This window comes from Nymphaea colorata, chromosome 9, assembly GCF_008831285.2.
Source record: "Nymphaea colorata isolate Beijing-Zhang1983 chromosome 9, ASM883128v2, whole genome shotgun sequence".
NCBI lineage: Eukaryota > Viridiplantae > Streptophyta > Magnoliopsida > Nymphaeales > Nymphaeaceae > Nymphaea > Nymphaea colorata.
Window position 1 is genome coordinate 16,276,224 of NC_045146.1, and position 26,658 is coordinate 16,302,881.

The 26,658-nt window shown below is 38.2% G+C and overlaps 2 protein-coding genes across 4 annotated transcripts; both read left to right on the forward strand.

The window, feature by feature from the left end:
• Positions 1–623: 623 nt before the first annotated feature.
• On the forward strand, positions 624–12,506 carry LOC116261241 (protein MRG1). 2 transcript variants are annotated; one of them, XM_031639913.2, is made up of 11 exons: positions 624–858; positions 2,696–2,749; positions 2,949–2,962; positions 4,129–4,271; positions 5,105–5,140; positions 6,207–6,247; positions 6,511–6,615; positions 7,084–7,163; positions 9,781–9,956; positions 11,446–11,530; positions 12,109–12,506. In XM_031639913.2, the coding sequence occupies exons 1-11, from the start codon at positions 712–714 to the stop codon at positions 12,206–12,208; spliced, it is 981 nt and encodes a 326-aa protein (XP_031495773.1). In that variant the 5' UTR covers positions 624–711; the 3' UTR covers positions 12,209–12,506. The 2 variants fall into 2 exon arrangements, with proteins under 2 accessions (XP_031495773.1, XP_031495774.1); XM_031639914.2 differs by having other exon boundaries at positions 6,210–6,247.
• An 813-nt stretch (positions 12,507–13,319) lies between these two features.
• On the forward strand, positions 13,320–24,076 carry LOC116260536 (uncharacterized). 2 transcript variants are annotated; one of them, XM_031638966.2, is made up of 10 exons: positions 13,320–13,630; positions 16,275–16,342; positions 17,050–17,075; positions 18,160–18,250; positions 18,505–18,600; positions 22,150–22,218; positions 23,025–23,083; positions 23,257–23,379; positions 23,478–23,549; positions 23,626–24,076. In XM_031638966.2, the coding sequence occupies exons 1-10, from the start codon at positions 13,544–13,546 to the stop codon at positions 23,679–23,681; spliced, it is 747 nt and encodes a 248-aa protein (XP_031494826.1). In that variant the 5' UTR covers positions 13,320–13,543; the 3' UTR covers positions 23,682–24,076. The 2 variants fall into 2 exon arrangements, with proteins under 2 accessions (XP_031494826.1, XP_031494827.1); XM_031638967.2 differs by lacking the exon at positions 13,320–13,630 and adding an exon at positions 17,213–17,282.
• Positions 24,077–26,658: the final 2,582 nt, after the last annotated feature.

A 26,658-nucleotide genomic window follows, 5' to 3' on the forward strand; every position in this document is an offset into this window, starting at 1 on the left:
AGGCTTTGTAAACATTCGGCACCATGCGGACGAAATAAGGCTTGAACAGCCTGTGACATGTGACATGTGAGTGCTTTTGATTTTTTTGTTTGTTAATTTATCACTAAAAACCATCACATATTGGTGATAGTTTTTATTTACCCATGGTCTTGAAATTTCAATTTTGCCTTGTTCTATCTTATATGTCAAACCATAAAAGCTTACTGGGCACGAGTCAATAGGGATGAAGGCTTTCAGGCATGACATAGTTGTATAGGGTTGTTTGGTAGAAAGAAGGCGACCATGAACTTAGATATTAGATTTCTGACATTAGTTTTAGTATTTTATGAATATGTTAGCAGATCTATCCGAACTCCCAAACGACCCGATTTAATAACAAAACATTCAATAAGAAAACAGACCTGATCGTGATAGTGATAAGTGAACCTGGTATGGATCCAAGATGCTTAAATTGGATAGAGATCCGTGGGTTGGACTTGGAACATTCAATAAGAAAACAGACCTGACGGTGATAAGTGAACCTGGTGTGGATCCAAGATGCTTAAATTGGATAGAGATCCGTGGGTTGGACTTGGATCCACTGTGCAAGTGGCGCCAAGACAGCGCCTTTTTGAAGAAGGCCGCAACGAGACGAGGGACTGACTCGTTGGCGGTCTTGTTGAGAGAGCGAGAGGGAGAGCGGGAGAGCGGGGAGAGAGTGAGAGAGGCAGTATGGGGAGCTCCAACGCAGGCGGCCGGAGGGACAGCTCCAGTGACGACGAGGGCGTCGGCGAGGAGAGCGATGGCTCGGGTTCTCCCGTCTTCTCTGAGGGAGAGAAGGTTCTGGCCTACCACGGCCCCCGCATATACGAGGCCAAGGTAAATGGCTACCCACATCTTTCCCTCTCTTTCTAGGGTTCTGAATCTAGTCCTCCATCTTCGTTCTTTTCTTATTTTTTATGCTTTCCGGAATTCATGTGTTCTGGGCCCTCTGCGAGGTTATTGTTTTGGAATCATGGATGCGTTGAGTTCATTTATTTACTAGATGGATTATTTTTGGGAACTCGTTTGGTTTGCTATCCAGTAGTCATTAATTTCGTTGGTTTTGGAGATATAAGACCATTGCATCATGTCTTTCGCCTGGAGGTTATGCCTTTTCATTCTAGGGTTCCCGAAACGACGTTGCATTTTTTCATCTTCTTCATTTGATGCGCTCTTTATTTTTTTTTAGGAACTCGACGTACTTAGAAGGTCGTTCTTTGGCTGATATAAGCATCAGAATGGGGAAATGGTTGAAAACCGTTCTTCGTGATGCTTTCATTGACACTATTTTAACAGTAGCGGAGCCAGAATTTCTACCCAAGGGGGCAATTATATCATTTCTAAAATTTTCACTTTGGACGAATGGAAATTTTATACGTAATTATAGTTTTTTCAAAATCGAGGCGGGCGTTGGCCCCTGCCGCCCCACCCTGCATCCGCCCTGACTGTTTATCTGAAGGTGACACAACCAGTTGATCAATTTGTGCCTATTATGGACGTGCTGCAGAACATTACACGGGCTTTCTCTTATCTGCTTTGTAACCTACACCCGCTTGTTTGGTTATGTTAGCGATGTAGTTTCTGCAGCTTCTGAAGAGTTCTATATGTGTACTGGAGGCGATCATCACCAAGCGAGATAGGAGTACGGCTCTTATCATCAGGCGAGATTGAATTCTTGAATTCTTGAGCATTTCCAGGACAGACTGTTCCCCATACAACAATCACGAACAATTATTCAAAACTCCCATAGTTCAACAATTACATGTTAAGCATTTCCATGGAAGACTGTTGTCCAGATACAGAGTGTGTGCAATTCTTTATAATTTCAGTTATTCAACCATTACAAGTTAGGTTCCTCACAGTGGCCTGCGACCATAATCTCTCCATGTTAGTTCAACACTCCATGCTATGTATGGCCCATGTGTTTATTCCTTAAAACAAGTAAAAATTGTCAATACATCAATATCTGTTCTCCATCAAAAAGTGCAGTGTGTGTGACTAAACTTATAGTTCAAAATTCAAATAGCTCTTGATCTACACCTTGGCAAGAATGGCTTTATTTTTTGCTTTGCATCTTTGCTCTGCTCTCGTAACAAAAGTTCCACACTCAGTAACTGCAGCCATATATTTCATCTTTCAGGACATGGAATGTGCATACCTTTGACCTACAGGGTCGTTGGATAACACATTTTTTTCTGCCCTTGTCAAATAAGGAACAATCACTGTCTGCTTGGGCAGCTATTTGGTCACTTTGAAGTCCTGGTTGAATTTTATTTTCCCATTAAAATGAGGGAGTGCATATCTTGTAATGCTTGTCTAAGAATGTAACTTAAAATGCATTTTCATATCGACTCATGTGGTTTCTTATAGAAATTGTATTTTTTGTGTATGTTATTGACTTCTTGGATACCATTTGAATCTGTGTGGGTATCCATTTGAGAGCACAATGGGGCATGACTTAGTCCCTTGTTACAAATCTCTAACAAGTTAAAGGATGCATGGGCTAGTGGGCACATTTTCCTTTCTCCAGCATCTTCTCTACTTTGAGGTCCTTGTCTCATCGAGCTTTCACGTTTTTTTGGCACATCTTCTATTTATTGTTCTTCACATATAGTTTTATTTGGCTACATTTGTGGTTCCGTGAATTTATTTTTCTCCACCGAACCATTGTTAGGTTCAAAAGGCAGAGATTCGGAAGAAGGAATGGAAGTATTTTGTCCATTACCATGTAAGATTCTCCAGCTTTTGTTGCCCGATATCTATCTTTACTTTCATTTTCACTGGACTCAGGAACAGATTGCACCTCCATTTTTGTCGACTGCTCTTATTTTGTTCTTTATCCCTTGTCTCTCAGCAAATAAAAGTTCGGCTATTTTAAGTTATAAGTTCCTTTGTTGAATCAATTTTTTTGTTTGTTTGTTTTGCAGGGTTGGAACAAAAAGTGAGTAACCTATGGTTGCTTCTTGACTCTGAGTCATTCTTTAAATGCATGTGTTACCTATTGTATCCTTTCAGCTGCATATGCAGTTTGAACTTTGAAGTTGTCAACTATCGCTATGTAGAGTAGGTTTGAATTATTCAGTTGCTACTATTGTCTGAACTCTGAAGAATACATTGTCAGTTTGTGCAGTATAAACACTCACATGCGTGTACGTATTTATGTATATATGTATATACTATATAGTATATATACATCTGCATGTGTCTCTGTGTTCATCCCACCTCCTCTCACTGTATTCTTTCCTGTCAGATGCTTGAAATCAGTTAATATGTTTTGACTCTGTTGGAGCTAGGTCCTCGACCAGGCCAGCCCGGTCTCTATGTCCACAATGCACACATGCATGTGTACTTGCATGCAAGTGAGTGGAACTGTCGTCAACATGGAAAACCGTTTTTCAAGATATTAACTAGGAATTGAGGAATCTTTAATCTTTCGATTGGTACTGGAAAGTGTTCCTTTTGACTTGTTAAGGTGATAGTTATGTGTGTGTGTATGCATGTGTCTATATATATATATATATATATAAAATTATATATATATATAATTATATATATATATATATATATACACACATATATATAAAAGAGCTATAGTTGTGTGTGTCTATATATATATATATATATATATATATATATAACTATATATATGTAAAAGAGCTGAAATCTTTCGGTCATCTGGATAGTCTGGCCCCTCACACATCAGGCTGAGGCGGACCATCTGGATGGCCGGAGGATTTATGCTCCTTTATATATATATATATATATATATACATATATATATATTCTGAAGAGATAAATGAGTGTTTGATGACTGCATGTGATTTGGAGATAGTCATTTAGTTTTTAGTTGATATCGTCTGAATTTGGAGACAAGACAAATAGCTTCTCATGATATTATACTCACTTGTTTTTTAGTGGTATCATCTGGATTTGCTATTATTTTTTGCTTTTCTGAGGCTTAAGAATCAAGAGAATTGGCTCCTGCTAGATCCTTTTTTTTTTTTTTTTTCAGAACAGTTCCCCAAATGCTTTAGTTTTAGACCTTTGTTTTCATGATAACTCATGCTTGATACAGATGCTATTCTGTTTGACACTATGATATTACAGCTGGGATGAATGGGTTAGTGCTGATCGACTGATGAAGTTTAATGATGAGAACGTTCGCAAGCAGCGAACACTGTTGAAAAAGCAGGGTGTTGATAACCCTAAGACAGGTCGCACAACACATCCAAAGCCTAAGATTTCAATAGGTACTTCTTCTACTGGTCATCTCTTCGATTCTGTTTATCGGCACTTTTCATGATCATGAAATTTCACCAATCATTTGTGAAATCACCAAGATAAATAACATGTGAATCATTAGTGTTTCAAATCAATGACTAGTTTGTCAGATTAATTAACCTTAATAATCCTTGAACCGTAGATGTATATGTGGATTTCTTGTATAGGTACATATGTTTTTATGTTTACTTATTCATGTATAAATATATGTTTCTGTCAATCAGCTATGACTAAGTGGAACCGACTAGTCCCAGTTACTCCTTTTTGGTTATTGAACAACCTGTGTCTGGCTTCCATTTTGACAATTTAGGTTAAAACCATGTGAGCACAGAAGCCTGCTTTTTGCTTCTGTTTGTACATGAGTAACTGAGTTCTTCTTAAGAGCATTTTGTGTCTGTTTCTTTTCATCAATTGATGCTTTAATTTTAGAAAACAAAGATTGGCATGCAAATTACTGTTACTGAATCGGATGATGAAGGGAGGACTGATTGTTCGTATTGACAATGAATTTCTAGATACCTTATCTATGATTATAAACATTGTTCTTACGGCATTGTTGCTAATACTTTAATAATAGTAGGAATAATATTACAAACACCAAGGACAACGTAAAAAATTAAGAATTACTAGTACTGCCACCACCACCAACTATTACCATGACAACAATGATGTCCACTATTGCTACTACTATGTACAAAGTAAATGATTCATCTAGAAATATCATCTTGTTGCACACAACTTCATCTTGAACCAGTCATTGTGCCACATTGCTTCATACTGATCTATCCTTTGGCATTTCTAGGTGCTAAGGCTGAGAAAGAGGATCCAAGGAACCATGGTGAGGGCAACTGTATCTTCCCTTTAAGATCTGTTCTTTTTTTCAAATGTCGTGGTTAATGCATAACTTTGCCATATGAATAAATTACAATTCTTTGTCATGAAATTCTTTCAGCACCCAGATTGCATAAGATAAATGATTGTGCTTCACTGGCTGAAAACTTCCTTTATCGTTTAGTAATAGAGTGTCAAATTCTGAAAATTTTTATTCTTCATATATCCTGATGGCCATTTCTTTTTGTAATTTTGTTTTTCTGGGGAATATAATTTAGTTTCTGGTGGTGAAATGAATAAGTTTAGATGCCAAAACTTGTTGAAGGTTATTGTAGCATTCACATGCTGGATTGGCTTTATTTTCATATGTTGAGATTAAAAACAATGATAATCAGTTTACCTGCTGTTTCTTTTCTTGAAGAGTAGAGAAAGGTGTGTGCCTCTTCTATCTGCATGGACAAACTTGTAGGTTAAATTAATCTTTTGCATATACATACCCTGTCGGCTGTTGTCAATCCAACAGTCTAGCCCTGGTATGTTTGATAACGACAAAGTCTGTTTCTTGTTAATAAGTTATTGAGATGCAGATAGATTAATCAAGTTCTGTTGCCATTTATGTCCATTTCATATTGCCTATATGTTTTATTTGCATGGTTAACTTGCTAATATTTTTTTTCATTAATTAAATTTTTATACGGTTACCTAAGATTAGTAAAAATCACAAGGTTATAAACTTATAATGTATCTCTCTCTCTATGATATAGGCTAAAAGTTTATGTATTGAAGTATTAAGTAGTAAATGTTTATTTGTTGTATAGTCACATTTTTTTATTAATTATATTTTTTTCCCATTGTAGGCTATGCTTCATTTTAGTCTAAGGGTTAGCATTCCTTTTTCTCAATCATCTAATAATTTTTCACTGTGGAATGCCAGTTAATGAATTTTATCTCGCTTTGTATGTATATGCACAGGCCAGGAATATAGCCTGTGTTTTAGGTCAATTGGATGAGAATAATTTAGGAACTTTTTTGGAAGCTTTATTAAACTTGGTTTTGTTTGTTTTTGCTTTCAGCAGCAAAAGGGAAGAAAAGGAAAAGCATTTCTGCTGTTGAGGTAGATAGTGAAATTTTATCACCTTTGATTATCTGGTTATCGGTTATCCTTTATGTGTGTGTGAATGCTCCTGCATGCATGTCAGTTTCTTGCCTGTTGCTCATTCTTTTCTTTTTGAGCTTGAAGCTGTCTCAAGTGCGGTTTACATCAGGAGATAATTGTTTAATGTGCAATTATTTTCCGCTTCCTGGTTTTCCATTTTCACTCTTTTATTGTCTCAAGTCTCAACCATGCTTTCCACTGGGTGCTATTTGTACTACTAGGGAAAGGAGACTGGAATACCTGAAAAGCTTGTGAAGATTCAATTTCCTTCCACTTTGCAGAAGCAGTTGGTTGATGATTGGAAGTTTGTCACACAGCTGGGTAAGGTAATATCTCATGGCCTTCGTCTTCAATTTTAGAATGTCTGGTATGTTTTCTTCAAATGGGTTTTCTTAAGGCTACTGTTATGTGTTCAATGTTTTGTTTTCCATGTTCCCTTTGGAACTAAACTTTGGCCTATGCTTTAATACATTTCTGATTTTTCATGTTTGTAGTCCTGCTAGGCTAAACTGTTCTAGTGGTTTAGGCTTTTAACAAATTGGGCAATTACCCACAGCTCTTGTGGTTGTATTCTATTTGGAACATGGATGTCTCTTTCCTTATTCTAGCTTGTCGTCACATCCATCAGCACATCCATGGTGTTCTACTTTATGCATCTTAATTGTTTATGAACTGTTAGGATCTTCATTTGAGTCTGTAGCATAGGTTCGTTAAAAATGGAAAGCTTTTAAAATAAGATATTTGTGACCTTAAAGAGAGAGATCACTGACACAAAGTCATATTTTCTGTTGCAGCTTGTTAAACTTCCTCGCGTGCCAAATGTGGATGACATTTTGAAAATCTATCTTGAGCACCAGACAAAGAAAGATGGCATGTAAGTCTGATATGGCATAATTACATGAGATTGCATCATCCTTCTTTTGTCTGTGCATGTTATTACTTCTATAATGTGAATGTGTAATTTAAGAAAGAAGTCCTTCCTTGGATGCTATGTCACACGGATACGGGTACGGGTACCCTATGGGTACCGGTACGGGGACATGGCAATTTTCAAAATTTTAGGATACACGGACAAGGCGAATATTATATTCAAAAAAACTAAAAATGATAATAAAAAAAACATGCAATTAATAATTCACTCTTACAATCTCATAAATCATACGAAAGAAAGTCTCAAGCAAAACATTGTTTTTTCATCACCAATCTCATAAGGCAGATCAAAGAATTCCAGACTTCCAGTTCAGGAGAAGAAATACATATTCAGTTAATCACAAGGCAGGAAATTAGAAAGACAAAAAGAAATGCAGTTTAATGTAAAAACGAGATTCAGCAACAAAAGAAGAGACTTCAGATTGTGCAATCAAGAAAGCCAGAACCAGTCAAATACACAAAGAGACTTCAGATTGTGACTTCAATAACATGTTTAATGGATTCAACTCTTCAAATATAGAAGGACATATCCAATAAACAAAATAATAAGTTAAGGAGAAAAAATGATGGCAACGAGGGCATGAACTCTGAAACGGCAGTTCGTTACGGCAAAGAAAACACAAAGAGAAAAGAAAGAACTCTGAAACGGAAGAACAAAATAAGAAAGAAAAGGAATGAAATAGATGGAACAAATCGGCAAAATCCCCAAATCGGCAAAAGTTGAAACCCTAACTTCTAAAAGAAAAAAAACACTTACCTGTCTGTCGCCGTCGATCGCCGGAGCTTGTTGCCGTCGCCGTAATCTGCCATTGCCTACTCTGCTGTCACCGCAAGGAGTTGAGGGTCGAGCGTCGAGGGTTAAAAACTTAAAAGTTAAAACAGGTTATGAAAGTGGTTCGGATCGGGTCTGACCCAGACCCGATCCAAAAGGTATCCGGCCGTGTCCAAGTATCGGGATCCGCATGCCGGCATGTCGACGCCGGTACGTGGCCCAGACTGCCGTATCCGTGTGACATAGCTTGGATGCATGATGTTCGACAATGGAACCAGGCTTGCAATGTGGATTTGAACAGTTGGATTGTGATTACCAAGTTTGTTTGAACAAATTCTTGACAACATAGTATTTATGTTCTAAACTGGCTTTATTGTAGACAAGAATGGGCATGGTTTTGACCAATGTTATAAAAGGCGTAGCGTATCGCATATCGGTCGGGCCGACCTATACGCCGTATTGTAACGTATCGCAAACGTAGCGTAGCGTATCGTAAAATTAATTGTTTAATTTTAAAAATATTTAAAAATCATAAAAAATAGAAAAAAATCATTAAAAATCTGAAAAAATGAACAAAAAATCAGAAATTAAGAAACATGTATTCAAATATAAAAAAGATCATCATACATAAGGAACATTCATGTGTATCAACGACACATTCAAAAATAAGAAATCAAATCTTCAAGAATAACATATAAGCATCCATCACGATTTTAAACTTGAAAATTTTATAGAATCGTAGGACTTAGAGTCTTAGGACTTGGAGTTTTAGGACTTAGATTACATCACAATTTTATAAGTTCAAAACATATAGTTATCATCTTTCCTGATTCAACGATAATATCTCACAAATTGATGAATCCTTGGTTATTTTTAATGAAAATGGGCAAAATCTCTCCCTCCTACATCTATTGGAGTCTTTAAATACAAGAAGAGAGAGGGGGAGGAGTGTTTAAACTTTTAAAAAATAAAGAAATATGTGTTTTCTCCCGTATCGTACGATACGGGGGTGTATCGCCCGTATCGTACGATACGGCCCCCGTATCGCACGATACGGGCGATACGCGTACGATACGGACGCGTATCGTGTTTCAAACACGTATCGTATAGGTTTTCTTGACCTATACGATACGTATCGTACGATACGCGTCCGTATCGTACGATACGGATAACATTGGTTCTGACAGTGCGTTGAATTTATTTTATTAGATGTTGCTTTTTGAGACAACTTGGAACAGAAGAGGAAATTGTTACATTTTTAGGTACAAAGGAAGCTGTTGATGGACTAGATATGGCCCAATAGTCCAGATTGGTTTGAAAAAGAAAACGATTCAAGCTTCATGTTATGTGTTTTAGCTATTAATCAGCAGCTTGAGGACGTACGCGGAAGATTCAAGTAGGACATGAATCTGTCTCAGTTCTGTAAATGTCAGGCAAAATTGGAGGCAGGTTTACCTGTCCTGAGTGATCAAAAACAAATTTTAAGTCAGGCTATTAGAAGTGCATGGATTTGGGTTGGGTTCTGGCTTTCCATAATTCAATCATTTAACCTGGTTCCAGAACTGATCCCATCATGGATCTTCATGATCCAGATCAGAAAATTGATTTCAGTGTTGAATTTAGGTCGAGATTCATCAGAGAACAAAGCTTCACATGTTGACATGCCTATGCAAAAATTTGCTGCTTATAAATTCTAAAATTTGACTATACTGCAGAGGATTTAGTGTGACTCAGTACCTTCTAATAGTCCTGAACACTAAAACGTTTGGTTGATGTGCTGCTTATGTAGGATTGCTGAATCAGTTGGGGAAATATTAAGTGGTCTACGGTGTTACTTTGATAAAGCATTGCCAGTGATGCTCTTATACAAGCAAGAAAGACAGCAATATCAAGAGGCAATTTCCGAGGACAGTAACATCTCTCCTTCAACAATATATGGAGCTGAACATTTGCTGCGTCTCTTTGGTATGTATTTTTGCTTCTAATGCTACTTAGAACGTTTGCTTCTAATGAATTTTTGTTGCTAAAATGGGCATTTTTATACGTTGCATTTGCTTATTTTGCTGTTTAAATTGCATTCCAGATGTCTTGGATGTTGTGGTTACATGTACTTTCAATTGGAGGTTGGTTCCTCGATAGTCCATAGTTGTCGATATTGTTGTGGTCTTAATGGGTTTTCACAATTTTGCCCATAATTCCTTTTGGGTGCTGTTGACATATATAAAAATACCATGCCTGTTATCACAGTAAATGGCGAACAACGTTGGATATATCTTTTACAAGTTGCTGCAATATTTCTGTATAAGTTAGCAATATGATATATTTGGGCTTTTGCATTCGTTTGCCATGAATATGGTACTCAACTCACAGAGTCACCACACTATTTATAACATGAAATGTTAGCAATGTATATGCACACGCCCATATATTTCCAATTTTCCACTAGAGAATATCAAGGTGTTTGAAGAGGAAGAGAAATGGAAACTGAGGAAACTAACGGCAACACTGGATGGGCGGCTACATAATCACAGCTATAAGAACACAGAGCAAACACATTATAATTGAAATGTTTTTAGGGATCCGAAAATTAATAGGGTCTTACAAATGGATCTGTGTGGTGTGCGGAACCTGTCAGAATTCTGAGAATCAGTTCTATTTGGTTTATGGTCCAACAAGAAGACAAATAGTGGATATCAGTTCTGTTTGGTCTATGGCCCAACAAGAAGACAAATAGTGGTATTTATGGATGAAATATATCGACTGATTAGTGTAGATTTTGGAAATAAAAATCATGTAGGTTGTTTAAGATAACCATATTTTGATGGTACCATTTCATTATACAGGGTCTTGGTTTTTGAGTTCCAGTGAATGCAAGTTTGCTTGCTTTGGCATTGGGAAATTGTATCTTGGTCACTTGGATAGTGGGCTTGAAAGCTGAATGACCCTCTGAGATGAAGATTCACAATGTCTGATGCATCATGCCCTGACTTGCTTTGAGAAACAACTGAAAATCAAAGCTTTGAAGCATATGGGTATAATAACAGTATCGTGTCATTTTTTGCAGTTCTTTTCGAATTCAGTGCCATAAAAACCATTCAGATGCTCTATGAATGTTACATGTAAAGTACCAAAAGTAACATGCAGGTCCAGATTTTACTTTCTGCTGTTCTGTTAATAATTGTTTTCAGAACAGATGCAGTGTTTTTTTCTTTTTTGGAAACAACAACTGTAAACTTTTTGTCATGGTTGTGTATGCGTTACTTCATGTTTTCAAGAGCAAGCATTCAGATTCTGTTACTACTGTTTTGATTTATGATTATTCAAGTACGTTTGAATCTCATGCAAGTGCCGTTGCCATGGGAGTATTTTCAGTAATGTTAGTAATATTTTCAGTGTCAGCAAGCGTGATATATCTTCAGCTAATTGCTTATACTGTTCATTGTTTTTTCTGCAGTGAAGCTGCCTGAACTATTGGCATATGTTAACATGGACGAGGAGACAATGGCACAGTTACAGAAAAAGTTGCTTGAATTCCTCAAGTATGCATCTGTTTCCTAAATTTGCTACAGTTGAAATGATTGTTGGAACTTGGATATTTGTTTGATGAAGCTCCCAAAGGAAAAAGTTTTAGTTAGTCAAATGTCCTCCAGAACCATCTAAATATGTCAACAGATGCAGTTTTGGAGTTCTGCTCTGTTTTGTATCTTCTACCTGGTTCAGAGCTAGGAGCCTTGGGGATGCATATTGATTCTTTTCGAGATTTTGTTGCCTTCAGTTTTCGTGAAATAATAAGCCTTTCATGCTTGCGTCAAGGTTAGATCTATTTGGATAGTGGTAAGGCCTTGGGCCAAGGCCTCTCGGTCAAGGTGGCTGTGAGAATAGTACAATGGGCATCAGTTCTTGAGAAATTCTTTCCTTTTGTTTGGATGACAGGATAAACTAGGTGAAAACCTGTTTATGGGTGCCAAACTAGTTTTTGGAGAAAAATCTGTTTGATCTTTGATGAACGTAGAATGCGTGCGTTTCACCCTCTTTCTGTCTATATGTTGTATGCGTGCTCAATCTTGCAAGAAAAGTTGGTTTTCTTTACGATTCTGCTCTCTTGATTCAAAAACAGGTTTCTGCAGAAGAAGCAGAGCACCTTTTTTGTTTCTACTTATGATGGCCCTAGATATCTTGGAGATGCTGAGAACAAGGAGCAAAACACCTCATCATGATGTGTCTAACGTACCACAACCATGTTGATCAGACTTCCAAGGCTGCAGGTCGAAGGCAAGTGCCAACGGACAACTGCTGGAAGATAGAGTTCAGTTCGCTTTTGCTCTTTCCAAGTATGCTGCGCCCCCTGCACCGGGAATGTAATTTCTTACTTTGTAACACTAGACTTCATATCTACTCTATACCTTTCATTCTTCAAGGGATGGCTATGCCGCAAATGTAAACTATCATAGTGCCAATGTATCATCAATAGGGAGCATTTCAGTGATTATTGTACACCGTATTTTTTTGGGTCTCTGATGTGCATTGTGCCTGAAAACAAATGTATGTTTAAGATTATAAGACAAACCCGTCGAAACAAGGTAGACATAACACATTGCATTTTCTTGATAGTAAAAATGATGAAAGGAACATGGCTAGTGGTTAATCGATCTAATTTTTGAGTTGAAATTCTGAAGTAATCAACCATTCCAATATAAAAATTCTTTGCTTGTGAAATGATTGCGATAGAATTGTTCAAGCAAGGCCGTTATACATTGGGAAGTATGAAAAATTCTCGAGTTTCTACTCTTATTCCGTTGGTGGTTTTATCCCCTCTCCGCCCATACGGAAAGTAGTCATCTCAAACCAAACTTGAATCCTGATAAAAGTTTGACAATGCAATCTGAATGGGAGCCATCTGTACATGACCGGTGAAGTACGAACTGAATCTGGATCGGAACTGTCACTGGACCGGTTCAATGTTAAACTCAAGGCACGGTCGGGCCGAGCGAGGGTGGTCCGCTGGGGCATGACTCCAAGAGCAGGAATGAACCATCTCTTCTCCCGTACTGAATCCGTTACATTTCTTTGTTCGGTTCGAAAGATATAGGTCCGGTTAAGCGTTGAGTTACTTGCATGTTTGTGTCGTTATGTGATTTGATACCCCTGTTTGGTTTCATTCTGTCAGGTAAAGGTCCCGAACCGGTTTCGGATTTTTCTTAATTTGGCCCCACCAACCATTCCCATTCCAGCGTCCTGAGGGTCCAGATCCGGTTCACTCAGTTTTAGCGGAGATCCGATCCGATTTACCTCCGCCGGGGCTTGGAACACCCGGGAGAAAAGAGGAGTGAAAAAGAGAGAAAACAGCCAAATGCAAATCTCAGAGAGAGAGGGAAGCGAGAGAGCGAGAGGAAAGAGAAAGAAAGTGGCTTCCCTTCGTACTGCACTCTGATGATCTCTCGCAGCTACGTCTTGGGGGTCATAAGTCGCACCAGCTTTCCTATTTCCGGACGATCACTTCCCGCCAGAGTTGCCGGAGAGCAACCGGTTTCTTGCCCTTGCCGCGCGGGAAGATGCTTCCGACCGTCTCAAAGGGGCGCCAGCCGTCCACCTCTCGTTCTAATTCCATGTTCTTCCAGTATTTCCGCAGGATCATCAAGGTCGGTTTCTTCTCTCAGCTTTTCATTTCCCTCCCTTTTTGCGCGCCGATTTGCTTTAGATCTGCTTGATTTGCGTTCCATCTGGAGCTCGACTTACTTGAATTGTTATGGTTCTGGCGATATAATTTCAAATAGAAGTGTTTGGATTATTTTTTTTCATTTTTAGGCACAAATTCTGGATACTTGACTGCTTGTAGGGGATCTGAACTAATCCGGTCAAGTCGTAGCGGTTTCTGTTGGTTGACGTTATTTTTCATCACATTGCACCGATTTTAACGACATCCTTTTAGATGCTTAAGTCATGCGTTTGATAAGTCGTCCATTTCGTGTTCGATTGTCTTAGTTACTCCTCTTTCATCAGTTGGACACTCTTGCTTGCTGGATTTTGTCGTTTATGATCTTGGAATCCATTAGAGGTTGTGTGACCAACGAACTGTTGGCTTGATTTCATGAAATGCGACTCGAATAGTGTTCATACTCATTTTTTGAAGGGTTGAAGACGTAGCTGTTGTGGGCTCCTTATGCAACTAATGGATATCTAGTGTGCTTCCTCATAATGCATGCATACATGTACCATATGAAAGCTGAAATATAGTAGACAACTTGATCTGGTTTATTGGAGATTATTTATACGGAAATCAGAGAAAAATGTTTGAGTACAGTTAGATGCATAGGGAGGTCTGTGATGGCATATAAATTTAGAGAACCAAATCTCAGAAGACACATGACCTATGTGTTTAATGGAAAAATTAGAAAAATAGGTACTCAGGTTCGTTATGTATGATTAGTATTTAGTATCTGTCAAGTGTTTTTAGTTCTTCCAATCTCCCAATGTCGTTGAACTTAATTTAGTGCCCTGGAGGCTTTTTCTAATATAAAATATAAACCAAAGAGTAAGAAATTTTCATTGGTTTGAAAATAAATGAATCAGTACCATGTGTAAAAGTCACTAAAAGATAAGTTCAGTGATGCTAGTTGAGATCGAATCTTGTCAAGCATTATAAAATCACTCTACGTAATGAGCCCACAATTCCTTGTCATGACAGCACATAAGACCTATTCAGGGTGAACACTGACTTTCTTTTTCGTGGCTTAAATGAAGCATGAATGTTGCTTCTTGCAACCGCATAGAATCCCCAGGATACTTTATCTCAAATAGCTGATCATGAAACTGAATTGTTATCCTTTTTGTGTTTATCAATAAAAAGGAAGAACCTGAAAAAAAAATGTTGCTAAGTTCAAATAAAGTTTGACCTTGAAGCAGTTTTTTTCAATTTTGGCTGTTTAGGATACAATTCCATCTTAACCCTAAATGCATGGATTATTCTTAATACAACCCACGTGCGACCCTATGAAGTTCATTCCACACCCTTGAGCCCTCCAAAAAGGCGAGGAGCATCCTTTTTTATCATGTCCATCATCAAAGAACAGGGTGCGTCCTCTTCAAAATGGAAGAAACTAATATACAAATGTTAAAGACAGATTTATCATATGACGGTCTGTCATAATTAAATAATGCTACCATCAGTTGTCTTAATCCCCTCCATCCTTTCTTAATCCCCTTCATCCCGTGCCTGTTGGCTTCTAAGCACAACTGGAAGTCCTTTGAAAAGCCTAAGGCTTTCTCCAGCCGTCTTAGAAGCTCAACCTTGTACCTATCTAGTCGAATCATATTTAGATTTATGCAGCTTATCTCAAGATGTCTTTTCATATTCTAACTTCCATCTCCATTTGCACAGCAAGATTCTCTATAAATTGCCAGTTCTCATGTTCCAAACCCCTTGTCTCCTTGAGTATATCACCACAATCCATACTACAAGGCTCTTAATCCTTCCTACTCTGTTTTCAGATCATTGGTTCAATCACTTTTTGACTTTCTATATTTGTTGCTTGCTTGGACAAAATTATCCTTCCTTATTTTGTTTTTTTTGTTTTTTCTTTTTATACTGTAGCGAAGTGTGGAATCTGGATAATTTGTCAAATGGGCTGGTCCTTGGTTGTCAAATGCACATCCTGCGGGGTTGTTGGGAAGGCAAAGCATGTTTGTCCTTTTACTTTTCATTATTGTCAAAATTGAGAGAATTATGTAAGTCATATTTAGGAATTATGTGGTAAATGGCTATAATAGATTATCCTTTATGCTTGTCTTCCACTTTGTCCTACTCTCAGCCTTTTGCATATTTTGGGCAGTGGGTGGTTATTTGATGATGGCAGACTTGTAGTGCATTTCTAGTTTTCAACCCAAAGAAAAAAAAAAAAATCATTCCCAAAGGCAATACTGCTAATTGAGGAGATTGGAACTGTGTTTCCAGATGTGGAACCTCCAACCTTTGAATTATCTGTTTGTCATGCATCAATCGGAGGTCTTGCTAGTCAATCTGATGTAGAGGTCAGTGACAAGGTTGACCAACCTGCTATTAGTCTTTATGTATGATGCATTATATGAAGAGAGTAGGTACAGAGCCCATGTGTGTATTGAGTTGGTGATGTCTTAATGGGTTCTAGGAGCAGATTTTGTTTTGATTTTGATTATTGGACTTCACCCTGGCAGGCTACCTTTGCTTCTGGGTATTTTTTGTTTTCTTTTGTACTGATTGTGAGTCTGTGACTCTCTCTCTCTCTCTCTTGCTCTCTGTGCATGCAGTGGCGACAAATGGACATTGAGTATACTTTCTGGCAAATGCTTCATCTCTGCACCTCTCCGAAAGTCGTGTATGGGTCTACCACCTTTGTATTCTATTTTGTTTTTGTTATGGCAAATTGGATTCCAGATGTGAGCTAAATGAATGAGAACATTGCATAGTGTGTTGCAAGGGTAGTTCATTCCTCAAAAATGTTGGCCACTTGGCCTGTTTGGATAAGTTTTTGATGTGAGGTATGTTAAAGATGGAGACAGAATTTTTCGCTTATTTGGCGTCATGGGCTGGATTGTCCTTGTAATCCTATGGTGTGGGAGAAGCTGTTATGCAAATTGTATGTTATGCTAGTTAGGTTCTTCAATGCCCACTGTCCACTGCCTACTCATCAAAATATTATTTATTGACGCTAAGGTTGTTGACCATTCTTCATCATGTTTAACTGGATATATTTTCCCTGACTTCTCTTCTAGTAGGAACTTATTCATGTTTTTATGCTACAATATTCTTTATGGAGAGGCAGCTGGGGATCAATTTTGTAGCTATTTGTATTAAAAAATTCATAGTAACATATTTCATGTGACTTACTTCTTTGTAATTTTTAGAGTTTATATATGACAAAATTTTATGGAATTTTCACCTACTGTGCTACAATATTAAGGTGGAGCACAATATTATGATGTTTCATATTCTTCAGTCAATCTAATTGTTCTCTTTGTCCTTCCCTAATTTTTTTTCATGTTGCTGATAATCCTTGCATGTGGTTTCGCCAACTGGAAACAGCTATCAGCACACCAAATACCACAAGCGTAAGTCCGCTCACTTTATGCCAATTGTTTATTTATTTCTTCATCTGCATGCTGTCTTGGTTTATAGTGCCTATAATTGTTGGCATGTTCTTATTGTTCACACATTACTGCCCTTCTTTATTCTGCACATTTTTCAGCTAGTGTGATTTTTGAATCACATGAAAACTTGCTGCAGCTGTTCTCTGGACGATATCTCCGATGACACTGGTATCACTGATAGCATAGTTCATCTGCTTTCTTTTCTCTAACATATGAAATATGTGTAAGTTTTAGTAGGTGATGTACGTTGTTGGTGTTTTTACCAATTCTATGTTTCTGAACTGGAACAATTACTTAATGACTTATGCATTAGAAATAGCTAAGCAAACCTCCCAATCCATAACAAACTTTCAGCATTGCTTTATATGTTTCACGTGGTTTTTAGAGTAAATTCTCTGAAGATGTACCATCAGCAGTGCTTCGGGAATCAGGAGCTAGAATGGCATCTTAAAGCAATTTGGACATAGTTATGCAAAATGAATCATAATAAAATTGGAAAGAACTTGTTGGTGAAAATATGCTGATTGATTGTGGAAACTGATTTTTGTGCTGCATGTTTTTGACAGATTCTTTATGGGCTGTAACTCTTTTTAGATCATTCTGATGCGTAGGTTACTCAGAGAAATCTTGTGTTTGGTAAAGGATAAATATCTAATTAGATTGAAAATATGCTTCGAAGATTATAGTCGGCTACTTCACATATATGTGGAACTGGCTATGTTTGGTTCAAAGCACCAGTCGAACCCATCTAGTACCCGGTATTAGTGCACTGTAGTACAGGTTAGCTGTTCCGAAACTAATGGTTGCTCAAGGCTTCAGAAAAGGAGATTGAGGTTTGGAAAGATTTGTAAAATTCTGATGCAGGAACATACTTAAGCTTCAAATGGAGAATCATATTACTTTCAACTATGGTTAGGAACTGAGAGGGAGGTTTCATTGTCCATACACTTCGAGCTTAGTCTCGAGTAAATGTTGAGATTTGTTAGTAGCTTAGCAATGGTTATGATTATTGCTTTGGACTACAAACTACCATATTCTGTTTCAGAAACAAAGAATCAATGGGCACGAGATGATCCGGCATTTGTCGTTATCAGCATTCTCCTACTGATAGTTGCAACTTCAGCCTACTGTTCTGCGTAAGGCTTGCATTAGTCCTTCCCCATTTCATTCTTCTTTCCTGTTGAAGAACCAAATTTTGTTCATACAAGGTTTCTATTCAATCCAAAATGTACAGTTTTCCTGTTCTGTTGCATATTCTTTTACTTTACTCGAACAATTCAAGTATCACATGCAATCTGCACTGCACTATGCATAGGCTAGGAGCTTTTATTTGATGAACCTGCTTCCTGTTTGGAATGATGCTAATTCTGACATGACTCCTTGCTTTCAGGTATGATACTACTGTGGCGCATGCTGTTTTAACAGTTCTTTCAGTGTTGATGTTTCATTTCCTAATAACTGGTGTAGTTTTGGCTACAATTTGTTGGTATGTGTTTAAGAAGCACTTTCTTCACAAGTTTTAACAAGTCTTTTACAATCTCTTAAAGGAAATTACATCTAGTTCTGCGAGTCCTTTTTTTTCTTTGCTTTATGATGCAAGGGTACTTTTATGATCATCTTTTATGGGTTAATTTCGCTTGCATGGGGCACTGTTTGCTTGGTTGGATGTCTCTGTGCCTCTTTTTTCTGTTACATGCATAGTTTTATACCTTTGCAGATTTTATGTTTAACAGACATGGCAGTCAGTCTCCACAAGTGGGTGGTCTTACTGCGTGCTTGAGTGGTGTTCTTTAGATCTTATGTGGGAACACCATGAATAGGATGAGCTTGGTTAACTAGCCAAAATAGGCTTGCTTTGGTCCATAACTTAACCTGTGCCTGATTAGGTGCTGGCTTGGACCTGCCTGGTACATAATGACTCTGATCTGCCATGTCATGCAACCCTTGTCCTTTCTTTTTTAGGGCACTTGGCTTCACCTGAGCTTAATTCCCAAGAAGCTCCTATTCTAGATGTGACATGGTATAACCAGGTCATGTTTAGGCCGACTTTGGCACAAACCTTGAAATGCTTCTATGTTTTCAGCTGGCGCAATGGCAAGTTGGCAACATCTAATTGAAATTTCCAAGCTTCTTATACCAAATGTCAGCCTATTTTCCTGGCATGTCGTGTTCATCTCTACTAGGCCGCAACATGACTTTCTTCCTGCCTTGCTTAGGAAAAATAACAAGCTATTTTTCTGGTATATCATATCTAATTCTACTAGGGCTCTGTATGACTAGGACGGTATCTTGCTTCTTGTAACAAACATGAAGCTATTTTCTTGGTAGACCATGCTATTCATACTTGACCTCTATACTCTGTTTCTGCAGCGTTGTTCCACTCCTACCCACACTGACACTAGGGAACTCCTGATGTTGGTCAATCAGGGTCTTGTACTTAGTTTGACATATTTTATCCATTGTACAATCCAATCAAGATGTGGTTAGTCCTCAATGGTAAAGCTGTTGTCAATATATTTGAAACTGGGCCATTGTTGTTGGTTAATTTTGTTAGTCCAGGATCCTTGTTGATGCTTGTTATATATATCTACACTCTCCTGTGGTGGTATTCATATGTCATGATACATGCTTTTGACAAGCATGGTATGATCTAACAATTTTTGAAGTTACAACATAGGGATGCAACTGTTACATACACCAATGCAGACACCTACGCTATGTATGTGGGCAAATATTTGGTAGTCATGAAGGCAAAAAACTATTTAGATGGAAGTGATAAATGAAAGTTGTGTTTCAATCTGAACTGGGATACAAATGATACATGTTTTGATTCAATCAGAACGCAATGTTCCACTCGACATGGTTTATTTATTAGGATTAGACTGTTGATTTTTTCCTTTTATCTTGCCACTAAAAATATGCCGTATGAGACGTCATTGGTCTGTATTTTTATGCACTGGAAAAGTTTGCTCACATGTTGTAATTACATGATTCAAAGTTCATTTCCTACTAACAGTTCATGTAAACCAGAAATATGAAGTTTGACATACACAGAGAACAGAAGATTAGTGATTTCAATTTGTGCCTTCTTTTGTAGCACATGCACACTCTCTCCTTTCGTCTGTGTTACCCTATATGATCAATTTGTTCATGTGGCTTACAATCAAAATCAAGACTGCTAGCTGTCCCTAAAACCAAAAACTCAGAATGAAAAAGAACTCACAAATCTCTTAACAAATTTAACAAGGGGATGTGATCAATATATGCTAATAATAAAAAATGCTTTATCATATCATGGGTACAAACATACAGCATGGACAAGGTAAGGTTTCCTGTTGATTTTGTACAGAAAATGAAAAGCAAGCTATCTGCTAAATGGCTAATTGAAGTAATCATTTGACACTCCCAACAGCTAAACACCTTTTTGCAATTACGCCCTTTGGGCATACACAAATTAACAAAAAAAAAAATAAATAATTGAAAAGGAAAATAACACCATATATGGTCAAATAACTATATGTGTGTGTGTGTGTTCTTTCCTTAAAACTCAGACGGAACCAAATGTTTGCCAATGAGAATCACAAATTTGCAGATAAGAGTTTTGTTGAAGAAGTCTGCAATTTGATACCCAAGGACACAAAGTGGTAACCTGAATTCTTATTATGATCGACCCATATAAGCTTGGGTCAGTTTGGCTCACATGATAAATGAATTAAGTTGGAGTGAATATTTTGACTCTCGAGCTTGTTTATTAAATTACTCAAGCTTGTCTTAGCATGTTTGAACCTGTTCAGACTGGACTAAGTTTATTAAAAATGTACATATAATTTGCTTTTCACTTATGTCAACGGGCACTGCTCAAATGGAACAGTACCTGTACCGAACTGGTACAGGTACCAGTATGGACCTGGGTACGGTCAACGTACCTAGGGCCGTACCCATCCATTTTTGGTTGGTCAAAGTTGACAGAGTTCTTTTATGTCCAAAAATTAGGTCGAAGTTTAATATGTTTTGGATTTTTAGTATTTTTGTTACTTTTATACTTTGATCATTAGTTTCTTCTTCAAAATCTATAAATTTTTGAATCATCAATGTGTTGTTTTGTTTGTTTAAAATCTTACTTTTTGTTTTACAAGCACACACACACACACATATATATAATTACAAATATGTTCCTGTGCACTAGTTTTTTGAAAAATGCTCTGAACCCGTACCTATGTGTCATATCTTTACACATTCACCATGACTCGAGGTTTAGGGTTTTTTAGCACATTTATCAATGATTTCAGGTTCAGTGTAAAGTTGCTTCTCTTGGGCTTCCAAGGGCTGGGCTCCATGTTAAAACCCATGGTGTTCTTTGTGGCATATGGCCTTTGTATCTCCCAAAGAAAGAACTGTATAATCTTTTTCAAACTCAAGCTCAGAGCCTGGACTGCACTTCAATGCAATGTAGCATCTTCCATCTTTTCTTGCCCTCCTAGAAAATCAGCTATTCACCTAAGAGAACACAAAAGCCTGTCAGAAAAACATACTTTTTTTTTGCGAAGGAAGAGTTGATTCTTAACAAGTTTGCCCCTATGCTTGGTGTAGTTGGTGGGGCTTCGGCTGTCATGAAACCAGTTAGATTCTGAAATCCATGAGCTACTCCTTGGATAAGTCAAAGCATGTGTAGGCCCTGGGATGAAAGTACTATCCTTGAGGTTTTATGCCACCAGGAGTATAACTAAGTTTCAGAGCCTAGGCATAGGTTCCTCGAGTAAGAAACAAAAAAAAAACCATGAACAAATTCACACGGCTAGATTTGCAACAGTGTGTCTAGAGATACTTAATTTATGCATGGTCTACATGTCTGGCGTGCTGTTCAATGCGTGTGATTGCAAACACAACACACACAGATATATCCATATATAGTGTTGTCCCTACATATGTGTATGTATGTATGTATGTATGTATGTATGTATCTTATGTACTCCTTGTTCGATTGATTGAGGAGAAAATACTGCTGGTTTGCTCATTTATTGTTCATTTTGTACAGGTTTCTGGCAAACACTTATCTTCGTGAAGAAACTTTAAATAGCCATGTTGTAGAACAAAAGGTTGAATGGTAATAATATCTTTCTGTCCTTTTTCTTTTATTGTTGGCTACCAGACATGATTTTATTGATCTGTCAATAACTGGACCAAGAGATGTCCTTATCAATCAGCCTATCATATTGAGTTTGGTTGTGACATGATATAGTGATTCTTAGAACCTTCAAGCAATGATAGAGCCACATGCCCTTCCTCTCTTAGTTTTCAAGATTGTGCATGATATGATGATTATGTCCCCTCTTGATCTTGAGGGTTCTGATGGTACGATGAGTATGCTTGTCTTATGGGGGAATGGTAATAAATAATCATTAATTGATTGTCAAATAGAAACCCACCTGTTACATTGTCTGCAACGATCCATGTAACCTGGGAATCCACCAAAATGTCTTCAAGTAAGATGGGATAAATGTCATCTGTGGAGATAACCAATGGCCAACATCAGTAATCAGCCCTGATTCTGCTGAACTTTAAAACAAAACGATAATAATTCCAGTTATTTGGTGTTTTGCGTTACAACTTACAAGTTTCCAAATATGAATGATGTATGGGACGGGCCAAAAGTGCATCTTCCTTGTGGTAAACGCTCTATCTTTAATGGCCTTTTCGGATAGGTTCTGGTTATTTAACATCTATTGCTCGTATCTTGTCTTCTCAATCTTCAGAAAACAGGCTAAGCTTGCCAACCTTAATGCTGTGGATCTTTGTCAGTTGGTCCCTAGAACAACATAGGCTTGAAAGACAAGTCATGGTGTACACATCTTGTATGTAAAGAATGGCCATATTGTACATAGTCTGATTTTGGTTTCTTTCTTCATGAAGGCTCTATGCATTTGATGTCCACTGCAACTCGTTCTTCCCGATGTTCATTTTGCTCTATGGTAAATCTCCATGTTCCAACTGTTCTTTCTTCAGGAGTTTCATTTGCCGTTTTGGTTTTCATGCTTATTTTTTGGGCATGCTTGAGGCATCACTGGATTTACAATGTTCTTTGTTGTTTGTGCTTAGCTTTCATGTTGTGTTAATTTGTTAACATGGTTTTCTTGACATGTAGTGATTCAATATTTTGTATCACCTCTCTTGGTTGCACACGGTTTTATTCCTGTGCTGCTCTCCAATTTGCTTTTCATGGTGGCCTTCTGCTACTATCACTATCTTAATTTCCTAGGTTATGATGGTAAGTCTGGCCTTTGAATTTGTTTATTGATTTATGCCTTGATATTTTATGTTCCCTAATGACTTGTTTAACAATCTGGGTTTGACCTGCAAATGCAGTTCTTCCTTTCTTGGACAAGACTACTTTTTTCTTGTATCCCATTGGTGTGATCATCATTCTTTCTCCTCTGAGTAAGTTGAACCTCGTCTTTTCTTGAATTTATAGTGAGTTCATGCTGATTAACAAATTTGCATTTGCCGATTGCAGTGATACTCAGTGGTTTCAACCCAACTAGATACATTTTGAGTTTCTACTTCAGTTAGGACAGCATGATGGAACAGAAGCAGTTGTGTTCTTGAAAACCGAGCAATTCTTCTGCTCAACTTCTCCAAGGAATTTTGGCAGAATGGCAACACAGTGGTATCTGGGCATCCGTTTCTCTTCAGATATAGTGAAGCTGGACCATTTTCTGAAGAACATATACAACCTCGTGTAGAAATCAAAGTTGAGAATTTTGGAGTACGGTTTCTTGAGATAGAAAAGAGCGGAGGATTGAGTAGGTTAGCTGAACACTGTAGATTAACTATTTTATTCTGCTTAAAATCAATTCTTTGAAAGCAAAATATAGTTCCAGGGATGGCATTACGCGAGTGTTGGTCATCAGTCCCAACCATTTATTGATCAACAATGTGATTAAACAAACACTACTTTGTGTTCACTTTGTAGTATGCCTTTGCTGCTGCTTTGACTCTTGATGATGTCCTAGTGGACAAATTGGTGAGAAAATTTAGTGGGGGACAAATGGAAGGGCGCTTATAATTTTAGCTAATCTCGCAAAGTATGAATAAAACTTTCACCGGAAATTGAAAGGCGGTAACGTTTTCATCTGTCTGGTTCAAGAGAAAACGGACCTGACTGTTTTGATGGCCTAGTGTCTTCTTCAGCTGCAATTTTCCCTCTCAAATACCCTTTCAATGTTGAGTTTCAAATGGACTTTAGGTTATGAGTTTTTGATACCGAATTGAGTTCGTAAATAGGCTATTGTTTGAGAGCTCATGCGTAGATAAGCCGGCGTTCGGGTGCAATCGGAGTGCGGCCTCCGGTTGAGTAGATGCACAAGCATAGGAGGGTGCTCCAACCATTGAAATTGATCATTAGACCCAGCGCAGCAGGTGGAATAGGGTGGGCAGGTTGTTGGCGTTGCGGTTTCACTCCTGCCTTATTTGATAGCCTGAAAAAATTTTGAAGTGACTTTTTCGGGTGAGCAGGTGGTTTACAATCCACGGAAGGCTTTCCGTTACCCGTTGTTTCCTCTGTGCCTTATTACTTAAGATGCAGGGACAAAGCGCCTAATTTTTAGTCCCTATGCTATATCCCTAAACTTTAAGCTAAATAAGTAAGTTGAAGAAAGAAATCGTCTGCATTAAATTCTCCCGGGACGCACTCGTAGGCGTCATTTTTCTTGAAAGTCCAAGTCACTGGTAACCTGGGGCGGGGGGAGTCTTCTTGATGGGTTTCGTCTCTACGTTCCTTGTTAAAAGAAAAAAAAAAGGAGAAACTGGACGTACTTGAAATCTTGTTACTACGTCATGCAGTAACTCCTATTAACTACATGCTGACGCCATCAGTGCTCCCAGCAGCACCAGCCAGGTCTGTCTTCCATTACTGACATCCAGTTGGATGGTGGGGATTGAAGCAGGATTCGCAGGGACCTACGAGATCTTGAGCATCTAAAGGTATTGCTGGATCATCTCAGGACAGTACTCAACTACGGATGAACGGTGGCGATCGAAGCAGGATTTTGTAGGGCCTAGAAGACCCATCATCTTCCGATGGTACTGGATCTTATCAGTTCAGTACTTGGGCAACCCAGATGGACGGTGGAGGTGGAAGCAAGACTCGTGGGACCAGCAAATCCTGAGCCCCTGATAGTTCTGGATTTTGCCTCCATGTGAGACATCTGTACCCAAGGAGATGAAACCGATCATATGGGGGAACGCCAGCAGACCATGGCTTGGTCCTAGAACTGCAGACCAGGTTGGAATTGCAGTAAGCCTTCTGCGTGCTTCTGCTTTGAGGCCCCGCATTGTTCATGGCACCAACCTGTGGTGTTGGTTTCTAGTCGTCCCAGAATTCTGGTTTATGGGGCCCTTGCAACATTTTGGAATAACATGGTCCAGAAAATTATTGTGTTTTATTTACTGTGTGTATGCGCACTTACAACCAAGGCTTTTTTTTTATGAACAAGACGATGAACCTGATGATGATTACCATGATACGAGAGAAAATTTTAGAACAGAAAATTGTTATATAAGTTTTATTCCCTGATTGAGACTTGAAGATTCAAGATATGGAAAGACGTTCTTTTCAGCTGTTTTTGGAACCTTGGGTTCAGATGAAAAAATGGTTTGTATACCATGGCAAAAAGCATGATTTTCAAATTTATGAAATTGCAAACCCTAGAACCTGTCTGGGAGCACCTTCAAATTTCCATAGTTTTTCCTATCTGCCGAAACTCTTTTCGACCCAGAAAAAATAATCAGATACACCATCTAAAACCAAAAAACCTTACATTCATATGCGACCAATTCAGGTTTCCAATAAGACTTGGTCTTGATACTGGACGTGAATATCAGTAGCATCCTATTTTCACATCAACATCAGATTAAACTCATTCTTACTCTTGAAACTCCTTCAGCTTAAAGGACTTGAGCCAACCACCTAGCCATGTTAGGGAGTTATGTTGACGCACACACACATGTGCACACACACACACAGAGATATATGTATATAAAAGAGAAACAAATAACAACATGTATGAACTCTTTGAACTTGTCTCACTATCCCCATTGACCTCAATTGATGGGCCTAATGATGAAGACCATCAACCATTTCTGCTGTTTTGACCTAGCATTGGGACAGAAGTATGGCCCAAGTTGTCATTCCAGACAACCTTCCAAGGACAAAACTTTCAACCACCATGAGGACCACCCCAAAACCAGGGTTTTCTATGGGGGGCCTCATATCCCCTGTTTTGAGGGTTCCTTTTAGATGAGATCCACAGTTTTTCTGGACCTCAGATTCCCTAGGGGCCCTACTTGAAGACCCTTTTCAAGGTTCACGATAATCGTGTTCATTGTTCAGATATGGTTATCTAGAATTGGGTGCATATTTTAATCTAAGGAAATGATGTTGCTAAGATTCCACGCTTGGGTTGGTCAGACAGGGTGACCTCCATGGGCCCTAGGAATTTGAATGAAGACAAGCAAAAGAATAGTATTCCGGGCGACGCGCTGCCCA

What these genes read in the sequence shown, in the direction of transcription:
- LOC116261241 (XM_031639913.2), top strand. Translation starts at nt 712, where the DNA reads ATGGGGAGCTCCAACGCAGGCGGCCGGAGGGACAGCTCCAGTGACGAC. An exon ending in TTGTCACACAGCTGGGTAAG is followed by an intron (nt 6,616 to 7,083) that starts GTAATATCTCAT and finishes TTTCTGTTGCAG; the next exon opens with CTTGTTAAACTTCCTCGCGT. An exon ending in ACATTTGCTGCGTCTCTTTG is followed by an intron (nt 9,957 to 11,445) that starts GTATGTATTTTT and finishes TTTTTTCTGCAG; the next exon opens with TGAAGCTGCCTGAACTATTG.
- LOC116260536 (XM_031638966.2), top strand. Translation starts at nt 13,544, where the DNA reads ATGCTTCCGACCGTCTCAAAGGGGCGCCAGCCGTCCACCTCTCGTTCT. An exon ending in GCACACCAAATACCACAAGC is followed by an intron (nt 17,076 to 18,159) that starts GTAAGTCCGCTC and finishes ATTCTGTTTCAG; the next exon opens with AAACAAAGAATCAATGGGCA. An exon ending in GTAGAACAAAAGGTTGAATG is followed by an intron (nt 22,219 to 23,024) that starts GTAATAATATCT and finishes TTCTTCATGAAG; the next exon opens with GCTCTATGCATTTGATGTCC.